Genomic DNA, 18,952 nt, shown 5'->3' on the forward strand with positions numbered 1-18,952 from the left:
CATATTCTAATACTTAAATTCTGTCATTCCTGTTTGAGTTTTTTTTATTTTGATGAACTAAAATAAGATATTTTGATAAATTATGGTAAGCACACAGTTGATAGTACCCATTGGATTCCATCGTATTTGTTTTTCCTACTATGGAAGTCAAAAGTCAAAATATCTTCTTTTTGTTCATCAAAAAAAAAGGAAATAGATTTAGAACAACATGAGGATGAGAAAATGATGACAGAATTTTTATTTTTGGGTGAACTATCTACTACTATTTATTTTTGCCTTACTACATGGCAAACAAACCGAACGGGGCCTGTAAACATGAAAAAGCTGCCTTTGCATTTTGGGGTAGGTGAGGGTCTTCAAAAAGGATCACTTTGTTTGGGGGTCCTTGGCTTTAAATAGGTTTAGGGTTCCCACAGGTCATGACATTTCTGCAATATCATGGAGTTTTAAAAAGTCCATTCCAGACATTGAAAGTCAGGGAATTCATTTTTTTTTTTTACCCAAGTCATGAAATATAAATATATCGCTTAAACTTTTAGTTCAAAGTGTAATCAGCTTGTTTAGTTGTGACGTAAGGAATGCCATTTCTGGGTCCAAGGCTCCACTGATTTCAAGTAAAAATACAATTTAAACACCTGTTTATTGGCATTGTATATTCATTTCATGCATTTAACCACATTTTTATAATCTGTGTACACTACATTATCAAGCTCACAGCATTTCAGACCTGTGTCATGAAAATTCAGCATTTTAGTCAGTGAAAGTCAGGAAAAAGTCAGGGGATTTGACACTTGGCTTAGGGTGGGAACCCTGTAGTGTGAAAACTTTGATCTAAAGCACTATCCCTGTTGCTTGCACACTCACTGTGTTGTAAAACTACCTGTGTCATTTTTCCGTAGACGTTAACAGTGTTCGTGTCTACTCTGCTCTCTCTCCCCATGTTTCCTCCACCCTTTTCATTGCCCCGTCTCTCCACTCGTCCACCTTTCCCTCTGTTTATCTGCTTTTCCTGCTTTGTCCGTGTGCTGCATACGTGCTTGTGCCCTGTGTTTCTCTGTTGCTAGTTTTTATGTCCACACCCTCATTATCCTCACATTTTCTACCTCAAATCCCAGCAGCTGAACAGCCAGGTAGCAGATCACGGGCTCATGTATAACGTGGATGCCGCCCAGCACCTTCATGCCCCCATCGACTTGAAAACAGGTCAGGATTATCACCCATTTCCCACTAGCGTAGTAAAGTCATAAGTTCTTCATGCTTTTTAATTTGATACATTTTGAGGTCATCATTTTGCGGTACGTGTATGTATAAAAATGTTTCATGTCCGTTGTCATTATTGAGCAATGATGAATGTAGACGTTATAATACATTTAATTCTGATGGAAGGTAGAGTCATCTAATGGATATGTACACGGGCATCTATTATATGTAAAACATAATTGATTCTTCATCTGAAGTCATATTTAATAACCCCGACACATTTCTTTATCCAATTGATGGCTCTAGATGACAAGCCAAAATTTGCCTCACAAAGAACTGCATCTCCTGCACTGCGGCATCCAGAAGCTCCTTTGGAGAGAAGAGATCGCAGCAGCCCACTCCAAGCGCCCACCCCGCCTCAGAAAACTGAGACTCCCCCCTCGGTCCCAGAAATGCCCTTAAGTGTAGCTACAGCCCCCATTCTTTACACGCCTTCCTCAACAGTGGACTCGGCTGAATCCTCAAGCCCATCAACTGAGCCCATCCCCGCTAAAGCTGTCACACCAGAACCGGAGAGCTCAGAGGCGGAAAAATCTTCCTCAGAACAACCCTCACCTCAGAGCCTGTCAACATCCCCAACCCAGCCTGAAAATGCTATCAATGGGTTGACGGACACTGATGCTACTCCCTTGGAATCCCAACCCAGGGAAGCGTCTCCGTTGTTGCCTACTCCCAGTGTGCCCCAGACACCCAGCACGGAGGCCGGTCCCATCACACCAGCACTGGAGGGCGAGTCTACAGAGGTGAAGGCCGATAGTCCTTTGCCTGCTGCGGAGGACAGTGCTGGATCTCCTGATGCCCCATCCCTCCCTGGCTTAACCATCTTCACCACTACTGCTGCTATCTTCACCACACCTCCACCTCCAGGCCTCATACACCCAAGTCAGATTTCTGCAGGGTCAGGCCTGGTCAGGAGATCTTCTACAGGGGCAGAGCTCAAAGAAACAGGGAAGGAGATCGAGGCCTTGCTGGACAAGAAAGGCGAGCCTTTTTTGCTGTCCAGAATAAGCTCAAGTCAAGGTGAGCATGCTTGAATTATCACTTGATGCCTCTGGCCACAGTTCATCACCAACGTTCAATGCATACTGTATACAAAACTGCTGAATACCTTTTTGATCTACTAAGTGGTAATCTGATCGGCTCATGCAATTGAGGCATAGTGTTAATCAGAAACTTAAAGGGACACTCCACTTTTTTGGAGGGTATGCTCATTTCCCAGCTCCCCAGGAGTTGAACATTTGATTTTTGCCGTTTTGGAATCCATTTAGCTGATCTCTGGGTCTGGTGGTATCACTTTTAGCATAGCTTAGCATAATCCATTGAATCTGATTAGACCATTAGCATTGCGCTTAAAAAAATAACCAAAGAGTTTCGATATTTTTCCTATTTAAAACTTGACTCTTCTGTAGTTACATTTTGTACTAAGACTGATGGAAAATTAAAAGTTGCGAGGAACTATACTCTCATTCTGGCATAATAATCAATGACTTTGCTGCCATACCATGGCTGCAGCAGGCGCAATGATATTACGCAGTGCTCGAAAATAGTCCTCTACTATTGAAAGTTACCAAGGGGGCTATTTTTGGGCACTGCGTAATATCATTGCCTCTAGAAGAGTCAAGTTTTATATAGGAAAAGTATTGAAAATCTTTGGTCATTTTTAAGCGATGCATCAGATTCAATGGATTATGCTGAGCTATGCTAAAAGTGAATGAATTCCAAAACGGTAAAACTCAGATGTTTAACTCTAGAAGAGCTGGAAAATGAGCATATTTTCAAAAAAGTGTCCCTTTAAGGTCAGTCATGCTTTCTGTCTCCTTCCTGTAGCCTAACCCGACCTTTTACCATAGTCTCTGGTTTTGGCAACACAAGTTTACATTTACATTTTTTCTTTGGAATGCTACAGCTACATCTAGTGCACCAAAGACCTGGAAGAAGCCAAAGGAGGACATACCTGTAGATCAAGATCAATGTCCAGACAAAGAGGTAAAATAAGACACTCTTACTTTACATTGTACGCAGCCTTGTGGATGCCACACATACTTATGGCTTTGTTGTGCTGATGTGTGCCAGGAGTTGTAATGCGATTTGACAAATCCTGTTGCTCATATTTTAGGGAGACTTTGTGTTTGTGTACAGCTTTCACTATACTTTAATTTTTAGGCAGAGTTTTAAGTATGCACTTACATATCTAGTAAAACATTTCAAACTAACTTGTGAGGTTATTCGCTTGTTAAGTCTAACGTCATGCACTGCATCCGGATCCGATCGATCTCATATGACATAGGGAAATAACAAAAAACATGCTTATATACAATCACATCAAAATGCAAAACTACCAAAACTGCCGATCCTAAATCTGAAGAGTTTGGTTCCAAAACGCAATACATGTATTTTGACAAATTTCGGTAAAAACGTGTTTTCTATACCAAGAAAGTGACGGGATGAAAACCACTATTTTTGTTACAAACTTTCACATAGCATCTTTAGGTTTTAATAACATTAAAAATACAAATCCATAATTTGATTTTCAAAGATTTTTAATAAAAACAGATTATTTTTTTTTCGCAAAATGCAATAAATCCATGACAACATCTATTGAATCTATATATGGGTCATTCTACAGAGAAGGTGGAATTCGGGTGATGGAAATCTGCTTAAATAAACTTCTTTCAACATACCCAAAACTTCTTTAATAGCATTAATTAATTGTCAAATCTATGAATCCGCAAAACGGGGAGCTTAATCTAGGTTTAACTTTTTTAATACATTTTAATAAAGAATCCATGACATTGTATCTTCAATACCTGACAAAATGAGAATATAATAAAAGATAATGAATATGATAAAACTTATAAACTTAAAAAATTTTCCATCTTGTTTTGTTTTAAATGCTTTTGTGTTGGTCAGTTAACGGAATAGTGCTTAGGAAGTACTCATTAAAGAAGTAACACCAATGGTCCCGCTCGATTTTTGTTGACTTGGAGTAAAATAATAGAAAGTTTTTTATAAGATTCCCTGGGGTCAATGTGTTAGCATGACAGAAACTTGATGATGTTGGGAGAACAAGCAACAGCCGGCATTTTTCCGTCTCCCAAGTGTCTCTTACGTAAATTATTAAATTTTGATGGCTTACGTTTCTTCCCTGCCACAGAAAACCACCACAGGTTTATCAATGCCATCAAAAGTTTTATTGTTTTTGTTTGTTTGTTGATCACGAAGTACAAAGTAGATGAGGAAAACTAGGATTCTGTGTTTATTTAACGCACCGCCATTGTTGTTTACAATGCGTGGAATTGTGCGCTGTCATTTGTTGAGCGGATTTATTGCATTCTGCAGAGGAGGAGGACTGATGATTATCGCGTTTTGGAAAAAATGGAGATGACAGCATACCACAGTGGATATCACATTTTGCGTAAAATAAAAAATTTACTTCTTAATACTGACCTGATACAATACTGATTTTGGTGGTAACTAATTTTGTTTAAATGGGTTTATCACGTTTTGGAACCAAATTCTTAATTTGTATCTATTATGGAAACAGTTTTCCTTATGCATGACTTAACAAGCAGATTTGGTGGTTCTTACAGTTTATAAATGTGTACGTTTACCCCTTGAATCAGGTTTAAGGCTAGATTTAAATATTTCAATATCATCTCGATACAAAAACCATTGCCTCTGTATGAGGTCCTCACTACTGTACCTTTTAATCTCTGCACGTGTGTGTTTGCTAGGAGGAAATGGTTGAGCCTACTGTGGAGACTGTTGAAGAAACCCTCAGTCCATCTCCCGTGGAGGTGGAGAGGAGGCCATCGGTAGGAGCGGCGCTCGAGGAGAACGGCGAGCATGAAGCAGAGCCTCTAAGAAATGGTGCTGAACACCCCTTAGAAACAGAAAGCACTGATGGCGTCCACATTTCAGCTGTCAGAGAGCCTCTGATCAAAGCAGTGCCACGTAAGCAGCTCTTTTCCTTTAATGATAGCATGCACTCCAGCTGGCACAGACTCTACAAGTTTGTGCGAAACCTGATGATTCACTTTCCTCAGCATGATTTGGGAACTTTCCAAAGAGCTTTAGATATCTGACCTTGCACAAAGTGAACATTGTTGATGAACCAAATTTAGTTTATAAAGTGTTACGTCTTAACTACGTCTGTAGAAACATGGCTGTGACTTCCATGTAAGGGGACTCGTGGTGTATGTAGATTAAAACGGCTCATTGTAAGGTAATGAAAACAATACAGTTCATAATGTAAGGTCTTTATACATCACTGATAATATAGTTATATATGTTATATTGCATTTCTGTCAAGAGATCTTTCTAAAAGTTACACATTGCACCTTTAAACGCGCTCTCATTGGATAAAACCATCTTCTGAATGCATAAATGTAATGTTTTTTCAGACGCCATTGTATATCTGTGGTGTCTAGTCATGACAGTGTTTCTTCTTTTTCAGAGCCTGCCGAGAAGAATGGAAAGAAACAGTATGATAGAGACTTCCTGTTGGGCTTCCAGTTCATGCCTGCATGCGTGCAGAAACCAGAGGGGCTTCCTCCTATTTCTGATGTTGTTTTAGATAAGGTACGACTTTTGCCACTGAAACACTTTTAAAGGTCTCATTTCTCTTGTGTTTTTGAAGCTTTGATTGTGTTTAAAGTGTGCAATATAACGTGTTCATGTTTTGTTTGTAAAAAAAGCAGTATTTTTTACACAATTTACTTCTCTATAGCACTGCTTTCACTCCTAAAAACGGGCTGATGTCTTTCTTGTTCTATGAAGTCCCTCCTTCAGGAATAAGTTGCCAGTTCTGATTGTGTAGTTTGTTTAGTGTGTTGTGATTTGACAGCAGCTTAGCTTAGCCAGAGCCGTTTGAGCTTAGCTGGCGACTGACGTATTCCTGTGGGCGGCGTTTAGTCAAAAACTCTTGCTTTGACGTCATTCAACCAGGAAGTAGATTGCTGTAGTCCATACTGGCCATTCACTGTATATTGCTTGGCTTTGAGCTTTATAACTTTGCAGGTATTACTTATACACTAACAGCAACATTACACACTAACTGAAGTTTAAAAAATGGGATCAGGAAAAACGGGACCTTTAAACACACACATATCAGGACTTGTTAAAGGAATAGTCTACTCATTTTCAATATTAAAATATGTTATTACCTTAACTAAGAATTGTTGATACATCCCTCTATCATCTGTGTGCGTGCACGTAAGCGCTGGAGCGCGCTGCGACGCTTCGATAGCATTTAGCTTAGCCCCATTCATTCAATGCTACCATTTAGAGATAAAGTTAGAAGTGACCAAACACATCAACATTTTTCCTATTTAAGACGAGTAGTTATACGAGCAAATTTGGTGGTACAAAACAAAACGCAGCGCCCCTCCAAGCGGATCCAAAAGAGGAACTATATTTTATGGCGTAATAGCACTTTTGGGAGTACTTCGACTCGGCGCAGTAACACCCTCCCTCTCCCATTATGAGAGTGAGAAGGGGAGCTGACTTTTCAGGCGAGTCGAAGTACTCCCAAAAGTGCTATTACGCCATAAAATATAGTTCCTCTTTTAAATCCGCTTAGAAAAGCACTACGTTTTATTTTGTACCACCAAACTTGCTCGTATAACTACTCGTCTTAAATAGGAAAAACGTTGATGTGTTTGGTCACTTCTAACTTTATCTCTAAATGGTAGCATTGAATGAATGGGGCTAAGGAAAATGCTATCGAAGCGTCGCAGCGCGCTCCAGCGCTTACGTGCACGCACACAGATGATAGAGGGATCTATCAACAATTCTTAGTTAAGGTAATAACATATTTTAATATTGAAAATGAGTAGACTATTCCTTTAAAGCAAGTTGATTAAAGTCATAACTTCATTAAAAGGCCAAAAGAAATACTGTTTTACTAGAATTAATTTGTGCTGCACCATTAAATGAACTACTAAGGGAACAAAGGGATATTGTAACTTTATTATGGCCCTTTTTTTAATTTTCTGTTAAAGGTATCACCTCTCTTGTTGTTCTTTAAGAGAGGTCTAATGTGTTTTTTGGCCTCACTCAACAGATTAACCAAAACAAGCTGCCCATGAGATCAGTAGACCAACGTATGATCTCCAGGGGCCCAGACTTCACCCCAGCATTTGCTGATTTTGGCAGACAGATGTCAGGGGGCAGAGGAGCACCGGTTGGTCACTTATCTTTATTCTCACACTTTTACATTTTTAATATAACCTATATTATCATTATCATCTATTATTCCTTAATTTAATTAACACATCTTAAAGGGACACTCCACTTTTTTTGAAAATATGCACATTTTCCAGCTCCCCTAGAGTTAAACATTTAATTTGACAGTTTTGGAATCCGTTCAGCCGATCTCCGGGTCTGGCGCCAGCACTTTCAGCATAGCTTAGCATAATCCACTGAATCTGATTAGACCATTAGCATTGCGCTAAAAATAACCAGAGAGTTTAGATATTTTTCCTATTTAAAACTTGACTCTTCTGTAGTTACATTTTGTACTAAGACCAATGTAAAATATAAAGTTGGGATTTTCTAGTCAGATGTCCAGGAACCATACTCTCATTCTGGCGTAATAGTCAAGCACTTTGCTGATGTAACATGGCTGCAGGAGGTGCAATGATATTACGTAGTGCCCGAAAATAGTCCTCCGCTATTAAAAGATACTAAGGGGACTATTTTCAGCTGCTGCGTAATATCACAATGTAACTACAGAAGAGTCAAGTTTTAAATAGGAAAAATATCGCAACTCTTTGGTTATTTTTTAGGCGCGATGCTAATGGTCTAATCACATTCAATGGATTATGCTAAGCTATGCTAAAAGTGGTACTGCCAGACCTGGAGATCAGCTGAATGGATTCCAAAATGGTAAAAATCAAATGTTTAAATCTAGGGGAGCTAGAAAATGAGCATATTTTCAAAAAAAAACTTAATTCAAAGATTACAATTGATACCGAATTACCTCTCATTACACCTATTCGGTATTACAGTACATTATCATGTCTGTTCTCATAGCTGTTGAATGTTGGCCTACGGCGACCATCTGGGCGCAAGATCATTATGAACTTGTCGGTGAATGAAGAGGTGCAGCTCAAGACAACAGAGAACGCCTGGAAGCCTGGCATGAAGCGGGACAGCGTCGCAGAAGATCCAGAAATCCTGAAAACTCAAGTAAGCCCTCTACATTTTCATTTGGCTCAGAGTCATTTACATTCAAACAGCTTTGGTTTAGTTTATTTTGCGGTAATCAGAGTAACCATGGTGTGATATCCAGATGGCCTCCTGTGATTGTGTAGTTTACATTACGCAATCGTTTCCTGTAATAAAGAGAGTAAATGGTGCCTCGGAGGGCATTCGGTAATATGTGCATCCATTCTTTCGCAGGAGCTCTTCCGAAAAGTACGGAGTATCCTCAACAAATTAACGCCACAGATGTTCAACCAGCTGATGAAGCAGGTGACCGATCTCACCATCGACACAGAGGAACGCCTCAAAGGTGTCATAGATCTGGTGTTTGAGAAAGCCATTGATGAGCCAGGCTTCTCTGTGGCCTATGGGAACATGTGCAGCTGTCTGGCCACAGTAAGTCAGATCCATTGGTATAAAAGTTCAATGAATGGTAGTATGGGAGGAACATATTGAAGATCTTAGTTAGCTCACAGTCATAAACCATTTGCTTAATTTGCCTCTAATTGGTTGCAGGTGGTATTGGGGGAGCCATGCATCATTTTATTAACTCTTTCGCCGCCAGCGTTTTTAAAAAAAGTTGCCAGTTTTTCATGATTTTCACAAAAGTTTAATGCCTTCCAGAAAATGTTCTTCTTTAAATATAAAAACATACAATATACCAAATGAAAGAACAGACCCTCTGCTTTCAAACAAAAGTAGTTATTTTGTAATCAGCTTTTGAATATGGGTAGGTTTCTGCAAAAACACCACATTTTGAGCAAAAAGCAGAGATAATTCCATTTTTGTGACGGACGTTTCATAGAGATCCCATTCAGAGCGATCTTTAATACAGACACAGACATGCAGCCGCTTGCCATAGGGCAATACTTCGGGGTTTAAAAAGTTGCAGAAGGGCCTGGCCGCCTGGTGGATAATAGCGGTATTGCAGAAAGCCGGAAATACTCGTCATTGGCAGGGATAGGCCCATGACGAGTGTGCGCAGTTTGTGCCCCCTCCGTCTCTGTATGCACGCGCGGGTTTTTGGTCACTCAATAGGGCACATCGGAGAGACGCGTTCATAAAAGCAAGTGTACATAAAATCTTTCTGCTTTTGACAGGGCACATATAAACAAAATGATTTCAACAGTATTCTTTTTCTAATAAAACATTTCTTTATGTCTTAAGTGTATGTATTAGAGAGTCAAAAACCAGTCTGTGCTGGTCTTAAAGAGACAGTTACCTCAATTAACCTACTTAAGTCTGTGTCATTAATGTTAATCAAACAACCTAAGACAAAGAGAAATTCACTTTTGTGGCTCTAAAAAAAATTATATTTAATTCATACAATAAAGACAGTGTTATCATTCACTATTCAGGCAAAAAAAAAAACTGGCTGGTGGTCAAAAAAGTTAACTTCAGGCCCTGCACACACATGACGGGCTACATACATGTTGTGATGAACTTTGCATTGTGCGCCCTCAAAAAAAGAAAATTGAAAATTGAAAATGTTGTATTGTAGGGCTGTCACTTTTGTGAAAAAATCATTTTCGATTTTTAATATATAAGTGTTCATTGAATCGATTGTAAAATCGATTTTCCATGTCTAAAAAAGACGTTTCCATTTAACGCCAAATAACAGACAAATGTAAAGAGAGCGCCTGAAACGCACACGTCAGCAATATTTCTTATTCATTGTCATTAAGTTTCGTGCAGAATAAAAAACAGCAACAGTAGTGCAACATTCTCTAAAAAAATATGCAGAGTGGATGCCATAAATGAAAAACATTACTGCATGTTCAACCGGCTGCTTTTATGATTTAGGCAATTCAAAAATTATTTTAAATAATGATTCGATCCATTTCAAACAACTGTTAAAAAATGAAACTTTAAATAGACTTACTTGAAGTTGAGAACATGCTGTGTATTTTTTTTATTAAACGTAACCGACACTTAGGCGGCACTAGGCAGGCATAATGAAATGCGCAAAAAGACTAGGGCCATTACAAATTATTGGTCAGGAAAACAAGTCGATCAACATTTTAGGGGTCAAGAGCAGAGCGCTTTTCATTTACTATATGTCCATCTGTTCAGAAGACGCACTCCGACCGCACTGATGTCCCAGGGAAACTCGGGTACTTCGTTGCCAGCTGCGTATTTCGTACTGCCAATCTTCCATCTCAAAAGCGGGTCGCCGTCAGCTCGCAAGGGTGGCTCCTTGTCATAACTCATCATCTCCTGTAAGGTCACAATTTCGACGCTGTCTCGTGTTGCACGGGTTTATTGACGTTGTCCTCCATTTTCTTTGCAAAACACTAGATGCAGCGATTGAAAGCGTGAAACTTAGGTGCGTAAAATTGCTGGGTATTTTCTGTCTAGCTTTCGCACACCTACTGCACTTTTGTAATTCTTTATTTTCTTTTTCTGCTTGTTTGTGAGTTTTGTTACATCTATATTTTAACTGTTTAATTCTTTTAAAATTAATAGTGTTCATATTTGGTTAAAATCGATTGCCTATTTTCGTTTTCGAAACGTTTTTTGGTTGGTCCGATCGATTGTGCAATCGATTTTCGAACGAAAAGTGACAGCCCTATTGTATTGTGTATAACTTACACAATACTGTAACCTCACTTTACACATGCCACCATTAGTGAGTGATTCATGCCGACTGTGTTTTTTAGTTAAAAGTGCCCATGACGGATAAGCCCAACAGCACTGTGAATTTCCGAAAGCTGCTTCTGAATCGATGCCAGAAAGAATTTGAGAAGGACAAGGTGGATGACGATGCCTTCGAGAAGAAACATAAGGAACTGGAGGCAGCTACCTCAGTAAGTCACTCCTTCCTCAAAGCTACATTCAAATGCAACTACACATCTTCCAGTGTCATTTCTGATATAACTTTCTCTCTTAGGCTATCGAGCGGGAGAGGCTGCGGGAAGAATTGGAAGAGGCGAAAGACAAGGCTCGCAGACGGTCCATTGGCAATATTAGGTTCATTGGCGAGCTCTTCAAGTTGCGGATGCTGACGGAGGCCATTATGCACGATTGTGTGGTCAAGTTGCTGAAAAATCACGACGAAGAGTCACTCGAGTGCCTCTGCAGGCTGCTCACCACTATTGGCAAGGACCTGGATTTTGAGAAAGCTAAGGTAAGCCCAGGATCTGAACAGGGTTTTTAAGGTTTAAAGGGGACATTTCACAAAGCTTTTAAAATAAATATTTGGTGTCCCCCGGAAGTATGTATGTAAGTTCTAGCTCAAAATATCATATAGATAATTTATTACAGCATGTTGAAATTGCCACTTTGTAGGTGTGAGCAAAAATGTGCCGTTTTGGGTGTGTCCTTTAAAATGCAAATGAGCTGATCTCTGCATTAAATGGCAGTGCAGTGGTTGGATAGTGCAGATTTAGGGGCTGTACTATCCCCTTCTGACATCACAAGGGGAGCCAAATTTCAATGACTTATTTTTCCACATGCTTGCAGAGAATGATTTACCAAAACTAATTTACTGGGTTGATCTTTTTCACATTTTCTAGGTTGATAGAAGCACTGGGGACCCAATTATAGCACTTAAACATGAAAAAGTCAGATTTTCATGATATGTACTGATGCACAGAATTGCATTAGGTGTTCTATAATGAGCATGGAGTATTAAAGAGATATTGGATCGAGGCCTGTTTTTGCTGGCCAAGCTTAGTTTTTCTGATAAACCTGATTTTAAAAAGTGTAGTCTCACTGGTTAAGCAACCAGCAATGCAAAACGCAACTGTTAATTATGTCAATGCAAATTTGCACTAGCCATAGAGACAGACAGTTGAATGTAGCACAGAAACCCACGTGTATTGGCCATTCTGCATTTGTAGAGCTCTGCGTGATTTTCTCTTTGGCTTCTTTGACCATTTCCTCTCTGGTCCACACCTCCTGCTGTTTTTTTATAAAATTGCATTAAATTCAACTGATGACAGTTTGAGTAAACCCCTGCTGGTCTGTACAGCTCGACCGAAAATATGGCTGCAGTTCAAAGCCTGTGAGTTTGCTTTGAAACATTGGTCCCTTTCGAGTTACTAATGTGCCGTGATGTGCTGCCACTCACTCAGAGCTCAACTGAGAATGTGGCTCTGTGTTTGCAGGGTGTTGCCTAAATGCTCTTAATTGTAGGCAGACAGCAATTCCTGTGGTTTGTGTCTCTGTCTCATTTTGAGGCTTGTTTATCTCAAGGAAGGTTCTGTTGTGGTTTCTCTTTCAGCCACGGATGGATCAGTACTTCACTCAGATGGAAAAGATAGTAAAGGAGAGAAAGACCTCTTCACGCATCCGCTTCATGCTGCAGGACGTCATTGACCTTCGATTGGTGAGTTAGTTGTGTGTGTTTCTTACAGTGCATCTCATTTCGCATTATAAATAGTGTTAGAAATTATAATTAGTGTCCAAAATCGTAGTATGTTGAAATGAGTATCCATAAAGTTCCCGGTTGGTCTACTGTTTTAGGTAAAAATTTGAAGTGTAGATCCATGCACACTTAATTGGTTAGTTTTACTCACCAAGAGAGGGCGGAGTTTAGTTGTGCTACTTATAATTAACGTATTAAATAAATGCATCACTGAATCAATAAATTAAACTACACAGTAAACATGACATAACAACTAATGCATAAAGAAATGCTTTAATGCTAAGATGTTAGTACGTCCCAGTGTGTGCATACTCTTTTGCTTTGCACTTAAAAACAGTGCATACTATTTGGGCATACACTGTACAAATAAAAATTGTTGGTTCAACTAAAAAATGTAAGTTACTTGATTGCCTTAAAAATTTAAGTTCATTCAACTTAAAAATGAGCTTGGCTAACACCAGACCATGTGGTTTGGGAACCACATGCTCATTTTCTCATATTTGAGGCGTGGTTTACGAATGCCAGGAGCTGTTTATTGGGCGCTACGAATTCAAATGCGTCTGTACGTAGCTCATAGCCTATTGTTTCAATTATACCAGATGCTGTATGTAGAGCGACATCAATTCAAACATCAACAACTGTTATCGGGTACATGTGCACACAGCTGAAAGCTATGCAACTAAACTGGTAGCTGTATATTGAAATTGAAAAGCAACACAACTTAATGGCACTGTGACAACCACGGTAGGTAGGCTACAGGCATAATGACAATATGATATAAATAAATACCACTTACCATTTATAAGTCAAATTGACTTCGTCGACGACGATGCCTAGCAGTTTGGTCCTATAAAACTCAGTGGCTATCATGTCTTGCCATATACAAACATCCTTCTTGGATATGAAATTGTTTAATGCCAAAAGTTGCTCTTTTTTAAATAAACTTAGAACACTATCTAAGGCTGCATCAAAGAGTAACTTCGCGTCTGCTGCCGTGTTGGATAAACAAAACTGCTTGGTTGTGTGTCGCATAGACATCGTCATCATCTTGCTGCCCCCTCCCCGTTCTGTGATTGGTTCCCTATTTCAGGGGGAAAATTGGTCCATGGTTTCCATGCTAGACTTGTAGCATGAATATATTTGCGCGCAAGGCAGCATGGGGAAACCCAGGCTACTTAAAAATATTTGTTGACTCAAAAACGTTTCGTAAAAATTGTTGTTTCAACTTATATTTTTAAGTTGAATTAAAGTTACCTAATTGCCTTAAAATTTTAAGTTGAACCAACTTTTTTGATGCACACACGATCTCTCAAAGTGCAGAACACATATTTTGAAATTACAAACCACACACATGACGAGCTACATACATGTTGTGACGAACTTAGCCAGCCACCACTGCATTTCACGTAACTTAAGCTGCATACCTACTACAAGCTACCTGTCTTAAAACACACCAGACATGGCAACTTGAATTGATATGCGTTTCCATGACACAGCTTTTCTTTTGACGTCTCTATAGGAGTGTAAACTTGTATTATACAGCTCCGGGAATTCCGACACACACAGTACAAGCTTTTACTCCATTTTGCGTTTTTCGCTTGTTAAAATGTTTCGTTTTTATTGGCCGTGCGGGTAATCGTCACATAGTGCAGCGCAAGAGTTAAACTATTTTGAACTTTAGTAGACCCAACAACATACCGTCCTGGTGCAGCGCAAGCTATTGAAATGAATGGGTTTCATAGCACAGCGCACACCGCATCCTGTGTGAAAGCGCCATAAGTAGGCGAATAGGGACGCACCTCAAGTTTTCCATAGCGTGCAACAATAAGTCTTTATTTTAATTGTCCTGGGTTGGAGATGTATAATACTTTAAGTAGATATGCACCGATCCAAGATCTCAGTGTTGATACCAATATTCGATAGTTTTGCTTTTTAATCCTTTTTTCAATCCGTTGTGAAATCCTAAACAGTGACATGTCTGTCAGTCATTTTACACATTAAAGGATTAGTCCATTTTCTTAAAATGAAAAATCCAGATAATTTACTCATCACCATGTCATCCAAAATGTTGATGTCTTTCTTTGTTCAGTCGAGAAGAAATTATGTTTTTTGAGGAAAACATTGCAGGATTTTTCTAATTTTAATGGACTTTAATAGAACCCAACATTTAATACTTAACTCAACACTTAACAGTTTTTTTCAACGGAGTTTCAAACGACTATAAACCATCCCAAACGAGGCATAAGGGTCTTATCTAGCAAAACGATTGTCATTTTTGACAAGAAAAATAAAAAATATGTACTTTTAAACCACAACTTTTCGTCTAGGTCCAGTCCAGCGCGACCTATTGTAAATGCGTAGTGACGTAGGGAGGTCACGTGTTACATATATAAAACGCACATTTGCGGACCATTGTAAACAATAAACTGCCACAAAGACATTAATTAGTATCAGTTGACATACAACAACATAGGAACGGTCCCCTTTCAAGACGCTTGTAAACACTGGGGCGGAGTTTCGCGTTCGTCCTCTGTGACCTCTTGACGTCATGACATATTGCGTGGGGTCAGCTGGCGCAGCACGACCGGATCTACATGACGAGAAGTTGTGCTTTAAAAGTGTATATTTGTTATTTTTATTGTCAAAAATTACAATCTTTTTGCTAGATAAGACCCTTATGCCTCGTTTGGGATTGTTTATAGTCCTTTGAAACTCCGTTGAAAAAAACTGTTACGTGTTAAGTATTAAATGTTGGGCTCTATTAAAGTCCATTAAAATTAGAAAAATCCTGCAATGTTTTCCTCAAAAAACATAATTTCTTCTCGACTGAACAAAGAAAGACATCAACATTTTGGATGACATGGTGGTGAGTAAATTATCTGGATTTTTCTTTTAAGAAAATGGACTAATACTTTAAGGTTTCATGGGGCATGATTCTAGAAAGAGACCATGTAAAAAAAGGGATGCAGGCCTTAATTTTGGTTTTCCTTTTTTCCTTCAGCACAATTGGGTGTCTCGGAGAGCTGACCAGGGTCCCAAGACCATCGAGCAGATCCATAAGGAGGCAAAGTTGGAGGAGCAGGAGGAACAGAGGAAGGTCCACCAACAACTGCTGTCCAAAGACAGCAAGAGGAGACCAGGTCAGAGTGCTATACCCTACTTTCAGCTTGCATAGTCCACATTGTGTTCCTCTGCATTACTCTCATTCCCTCTTTACATTTTTGTTACAGTGGTGCAAAGAGAGGAGACCTGGAGCACTGTGCCTATGACTAAGAACAGCAGGACGATAGACCCCACCAAAATTCCCAAGATCTCCAAGGTGAAGTCCAGTTGTCACTTTTTACTTGTTTTCTTTTTAGTCATGTTATAAAGTTCTGTTATCAGTTTGGATGTTTTACACCTGTTTGAATGGAAGGACATTTCTTCTGTATAAACAATTGAGTCATATTTTAGGGGGCTATGCCAAGCACACCTTGATGCAGATCAAGGGCGATGTACTTTTTATAGTTCCTTTATAGAATAGTACATTAACCTGAAGCTATTTGGTAAACATAAAAATTTAATATTTGACTCAACAGCCCCTCCTAATGGTGGTCATTTTTGCATGCGCAGCAGCCTCTTAATCTAAATGCAGTGATAGGTGTAACAGGATCTACTGAAAATAGTTTTGTGTGTGTGTTTCTTTAGCCAACAATAGATGAGAAGATTCAGCTTGGACCAAGAGCTCAGCTGAACTGGATGAAGGGCAGCAGTGGAGGGGCTGGAGCCAAAGCCAGCGAATCAGGTAAAGCAGAGTGATGCAGTTTCCCATGTACTTTATTATTGTGATGGTGACTGTTTAACATTTTGCCTCTTTTTCACCATGTTTCTTTCAGATGTCTCTCGCCCCAGTGCCACTAGTTTAAACCGTTACTCTCCCCTGCAACCCTCAGCATCCTCTTTACCCTCTTCATCCCCAGATTTCGACAGGAGAGGTCTCGGCAGGTACAGTACACTTGCAAAATACAGTAATATTAAAAAGGAAGTTATTTTTTAGTACACTATGGTGTATTAGAATAAAAATGAATCTGCTATCATGATATTGATAAAGCATTGTGATAAAGTCTTGCAATATATCGTGCATTTGTGCCTTGTTTAGCCGTGGAAGTTCAGGGCGGGAACGTAACGACAAGCCATTGAGTGCAGCTCCTGCTCGGACAGGGCCCATCTTGGTGGGTAGCAGCAATAAGGAGGCCCCCGAGGAGACGATCCAGGAAGTGTCCCGCAGAGAATCGGACACGCCCAAGCTGCCGGCCAGCACTGCAGACAAGAGCCGACTGGACCATAGCCAATCCAGAGAGTCTGGTGAGCATCACTGATACATAAGCACTGCCATTGTGTACATTTAGACACACATAATCAGTGTGATGTTAACGTATACAAATATATGATATCCATTGTCATTGCAGCTGTTCACTTTGAAGTACTGTCAGGCCCTTCTCCAGACAAGCCAGCTTTAACAGAAGAGGAGATGGAGAAGCGGTCCAAGGCTATAATTGATGAATTTTTGCACATTAATGATTATAAGGTTTGTAACATTATTCTCACATGGATGCACTGAATTAGTAGATAAGTTGTTTAATGTATAAGATTTAAAACTGTATCTCTCCAAATTGTGTAATGTGTCTTATGCAGGAAGCATTACAGTGTGTTGAGGAACTGGAGCAGCCTGCCATGCTGTACGTGTTTGTACGGGTGGGTGTGGAATCGACCCTGGAGAGGAGTCTGATTACGCGTGACCACATGGGTCAACTGCTTTACCAGCTCCTGCAGGCTGGAATCCTCTCCAAACCTCAGTTCTTTAAAGGGTGAGATCGCAGGGCTGACACAAGGGCCAGACCTCTCTGATGTTGTAGTTGTGTGTATTTGACAGTGTTCACGGTAGCTTTGTCCCAAACTTTAAAGGCTGGCATCCCTATCTGCTGTCTACATAGCAGTAAGTCCCCATTAAATCAAAAATACAGTATAATATAAGCATTTCAAATCTATGGTCTTGAACTTCTACAAATACAGATCAGTGATTTTATGACATCATTCTGCACTTGAGCTTCTCGTTAAATACCATCCACTCCACCTTCGTTTTAGTGGTAATTACGTCAATGCATTGAGCAAATCTGTGCACTTCAAGATACTTCATTGTGCTTTGATTGGATATAGAAAAGTAGGTGTTTCATTCCGAAATGGAACTGGTAGCAGACTGACAGTTGGTGGGGGCGGAGTTAATAGATGCTCCCGCCCAAGCCGTCTAGCTGACATCATCAGAGAATGATCGCCATAAACCCCCAGTCACATAGCTACAAGAGACAGAGACAGAGCGACAGGCTACCATTCATTTTCAATGGGAGTGGCCGTTTGCCAGCGACAAGCGACGAGCTCGCCGCTGGGCGAGCAAGGCGGGGCCAAAATAGACAAGCAGGCTATTTTATGCAAATGCTGAGCGATGCGACAAAGCGACTGCCAATCAATGAAGGAGCAGCGTGACGTAGGTCTGTGGTTGAGTCTGAGAAAATAATTCAAGATGGCGGAAAATGCGTATTTCTGTATATATCTGATAAGTTTGGCATTTTATCTCATATATTTTGTTACTTTTATTGAGAAATAAATACTTTTAAATCCAAAAACAACGTTCTTGTAACTTAAAGGAATAGTCTACTCATTTTCAGTGTTGAAATGTGTTGTTACCTTGACTAAGAATTGTTGATACATCCCTCTATCATCTGTGTGCATGCACGTAAGCGCTGGAGCGAGCTGTGACGCTTCGATAGCATTTAGCTTAGCCCCATTCATTCAATGGTACCATTTAGAGATAAAGTTAGAAGTGACCAAACACATCAACGTTTTTCCTATTTAAGACGAGTAGTTATACGAGCAAGTTTGGTGGTACAAAATAAAACGTAGCGCTTTTCTAAGCGGATTTAAAAGAGGAACTATATTTTATGGCATAATAGCACTTTTGGGAGTACTTCGACTCGGCGCAGTAACACCCTCCCTCTCCCATTATAAAAATTACGTTTTATTTTGTACCACCAAACTTGCTCGTATAACTACTCGTCTTAAATAGGAAAAACGTTGATGTGT

The 18,952-nt window shown here is 39.7% G+C and overlaps 1 protein-coding gene across 8 annotated transcripts in view; it reads left to right on the forward strand.

Moving 5' to 3' along the window:
- The window catches only part of eif4g3b (eukaryotic translation initiation factor 4 gamma, 3b), a 52,585-nt gene that overhangs the window by 27,228 nt on the left and 6,405 nt on the right, over window positions 1-18,952 (forward strand). For 7 of the 8 annotated variants that reach the window (XM_073875202.1, XM_073875207.1, XM_073875200.1 and 4 more), the window contains 18 exons: window positions 1,116-1,203; window positions 1,507-2,280; window positions 3,167-3,246; window positions 4,995-5,214; window positions 5,717-5,841; window positions 7,325-7,444; window positions 8,296-8,451; window positions 8,665-8,862; window positions 11,127-11,273; window positions 11,357-11,593; window positions 12,692-12,796; window positions 15,837-15,975; window positions 16,066-16,154; window positions 16,523-16,619; window positions 16,711-16,819; window positions 16,974-17,179; window positions 17,284-17,402; window positions 17,510-17,682. In XM_073875202.1, the coding sequence (XP_073731303.1) occupies window positions 1,116-1,203; window positions 1,507-2,280; window positions 3,167-3,246; window positions 4,995-5,214; window positions 5,717-5,841; window positions 7,325-7,444; window positions 8,296-8,451; window positions 8,665-8,862; window positions 11,127-11,273; window positions 11,357-11,593; window positions 12,692-12,796; window positions 15,837-15,975; window positions 16,066-16,154; window positions 16,523-16,619; window positions 16,711-16,819; window positions 16,974-17,179; window positions 17,284-17,402; window positions 17,510-17,682 (3,182 nt within the window). The remainder of the gene's footprint in view (window positions 1-1,115; window positions 1,204-1,506; window positions 2,281-3,166; window positions 3,247-4,994; window positions 5,215-5,716; window positions 5,842-7,324; window positions 7,445-8,295; window positions 8,452-8,664; window positions 8,863-11,126; window positions 11,274-11,356; window positions 11,594-12,691; window positions 12,797-15,836; window positions 15,976-16,065; window positions 16,155-16,522; window positions 16,620-16,710; window positions 16,820-16,973; window positions 17,180-17,283; window positions 17,403-17,509; window positions 17,683-18,952) is intronic. The other variant, XM_073875201.1, reaches the window with a different exon arrangement.

The sequence above is a fragment of the Misgurnus anguillicaudatus genome, chromosome 13, assembly GCF_027580225.2.
Source record: "Misgurnus anguillicaudatus chromosome 13, ASM2758022v2, whole genome shotgun sequence".
Lineage (NCBI taxonomy): Eukaryota > Metazoa > Chordata > Actinopteri > Cypriniformes > Cobitidae > Misgurnus > Misgurnus anguillicaudatus.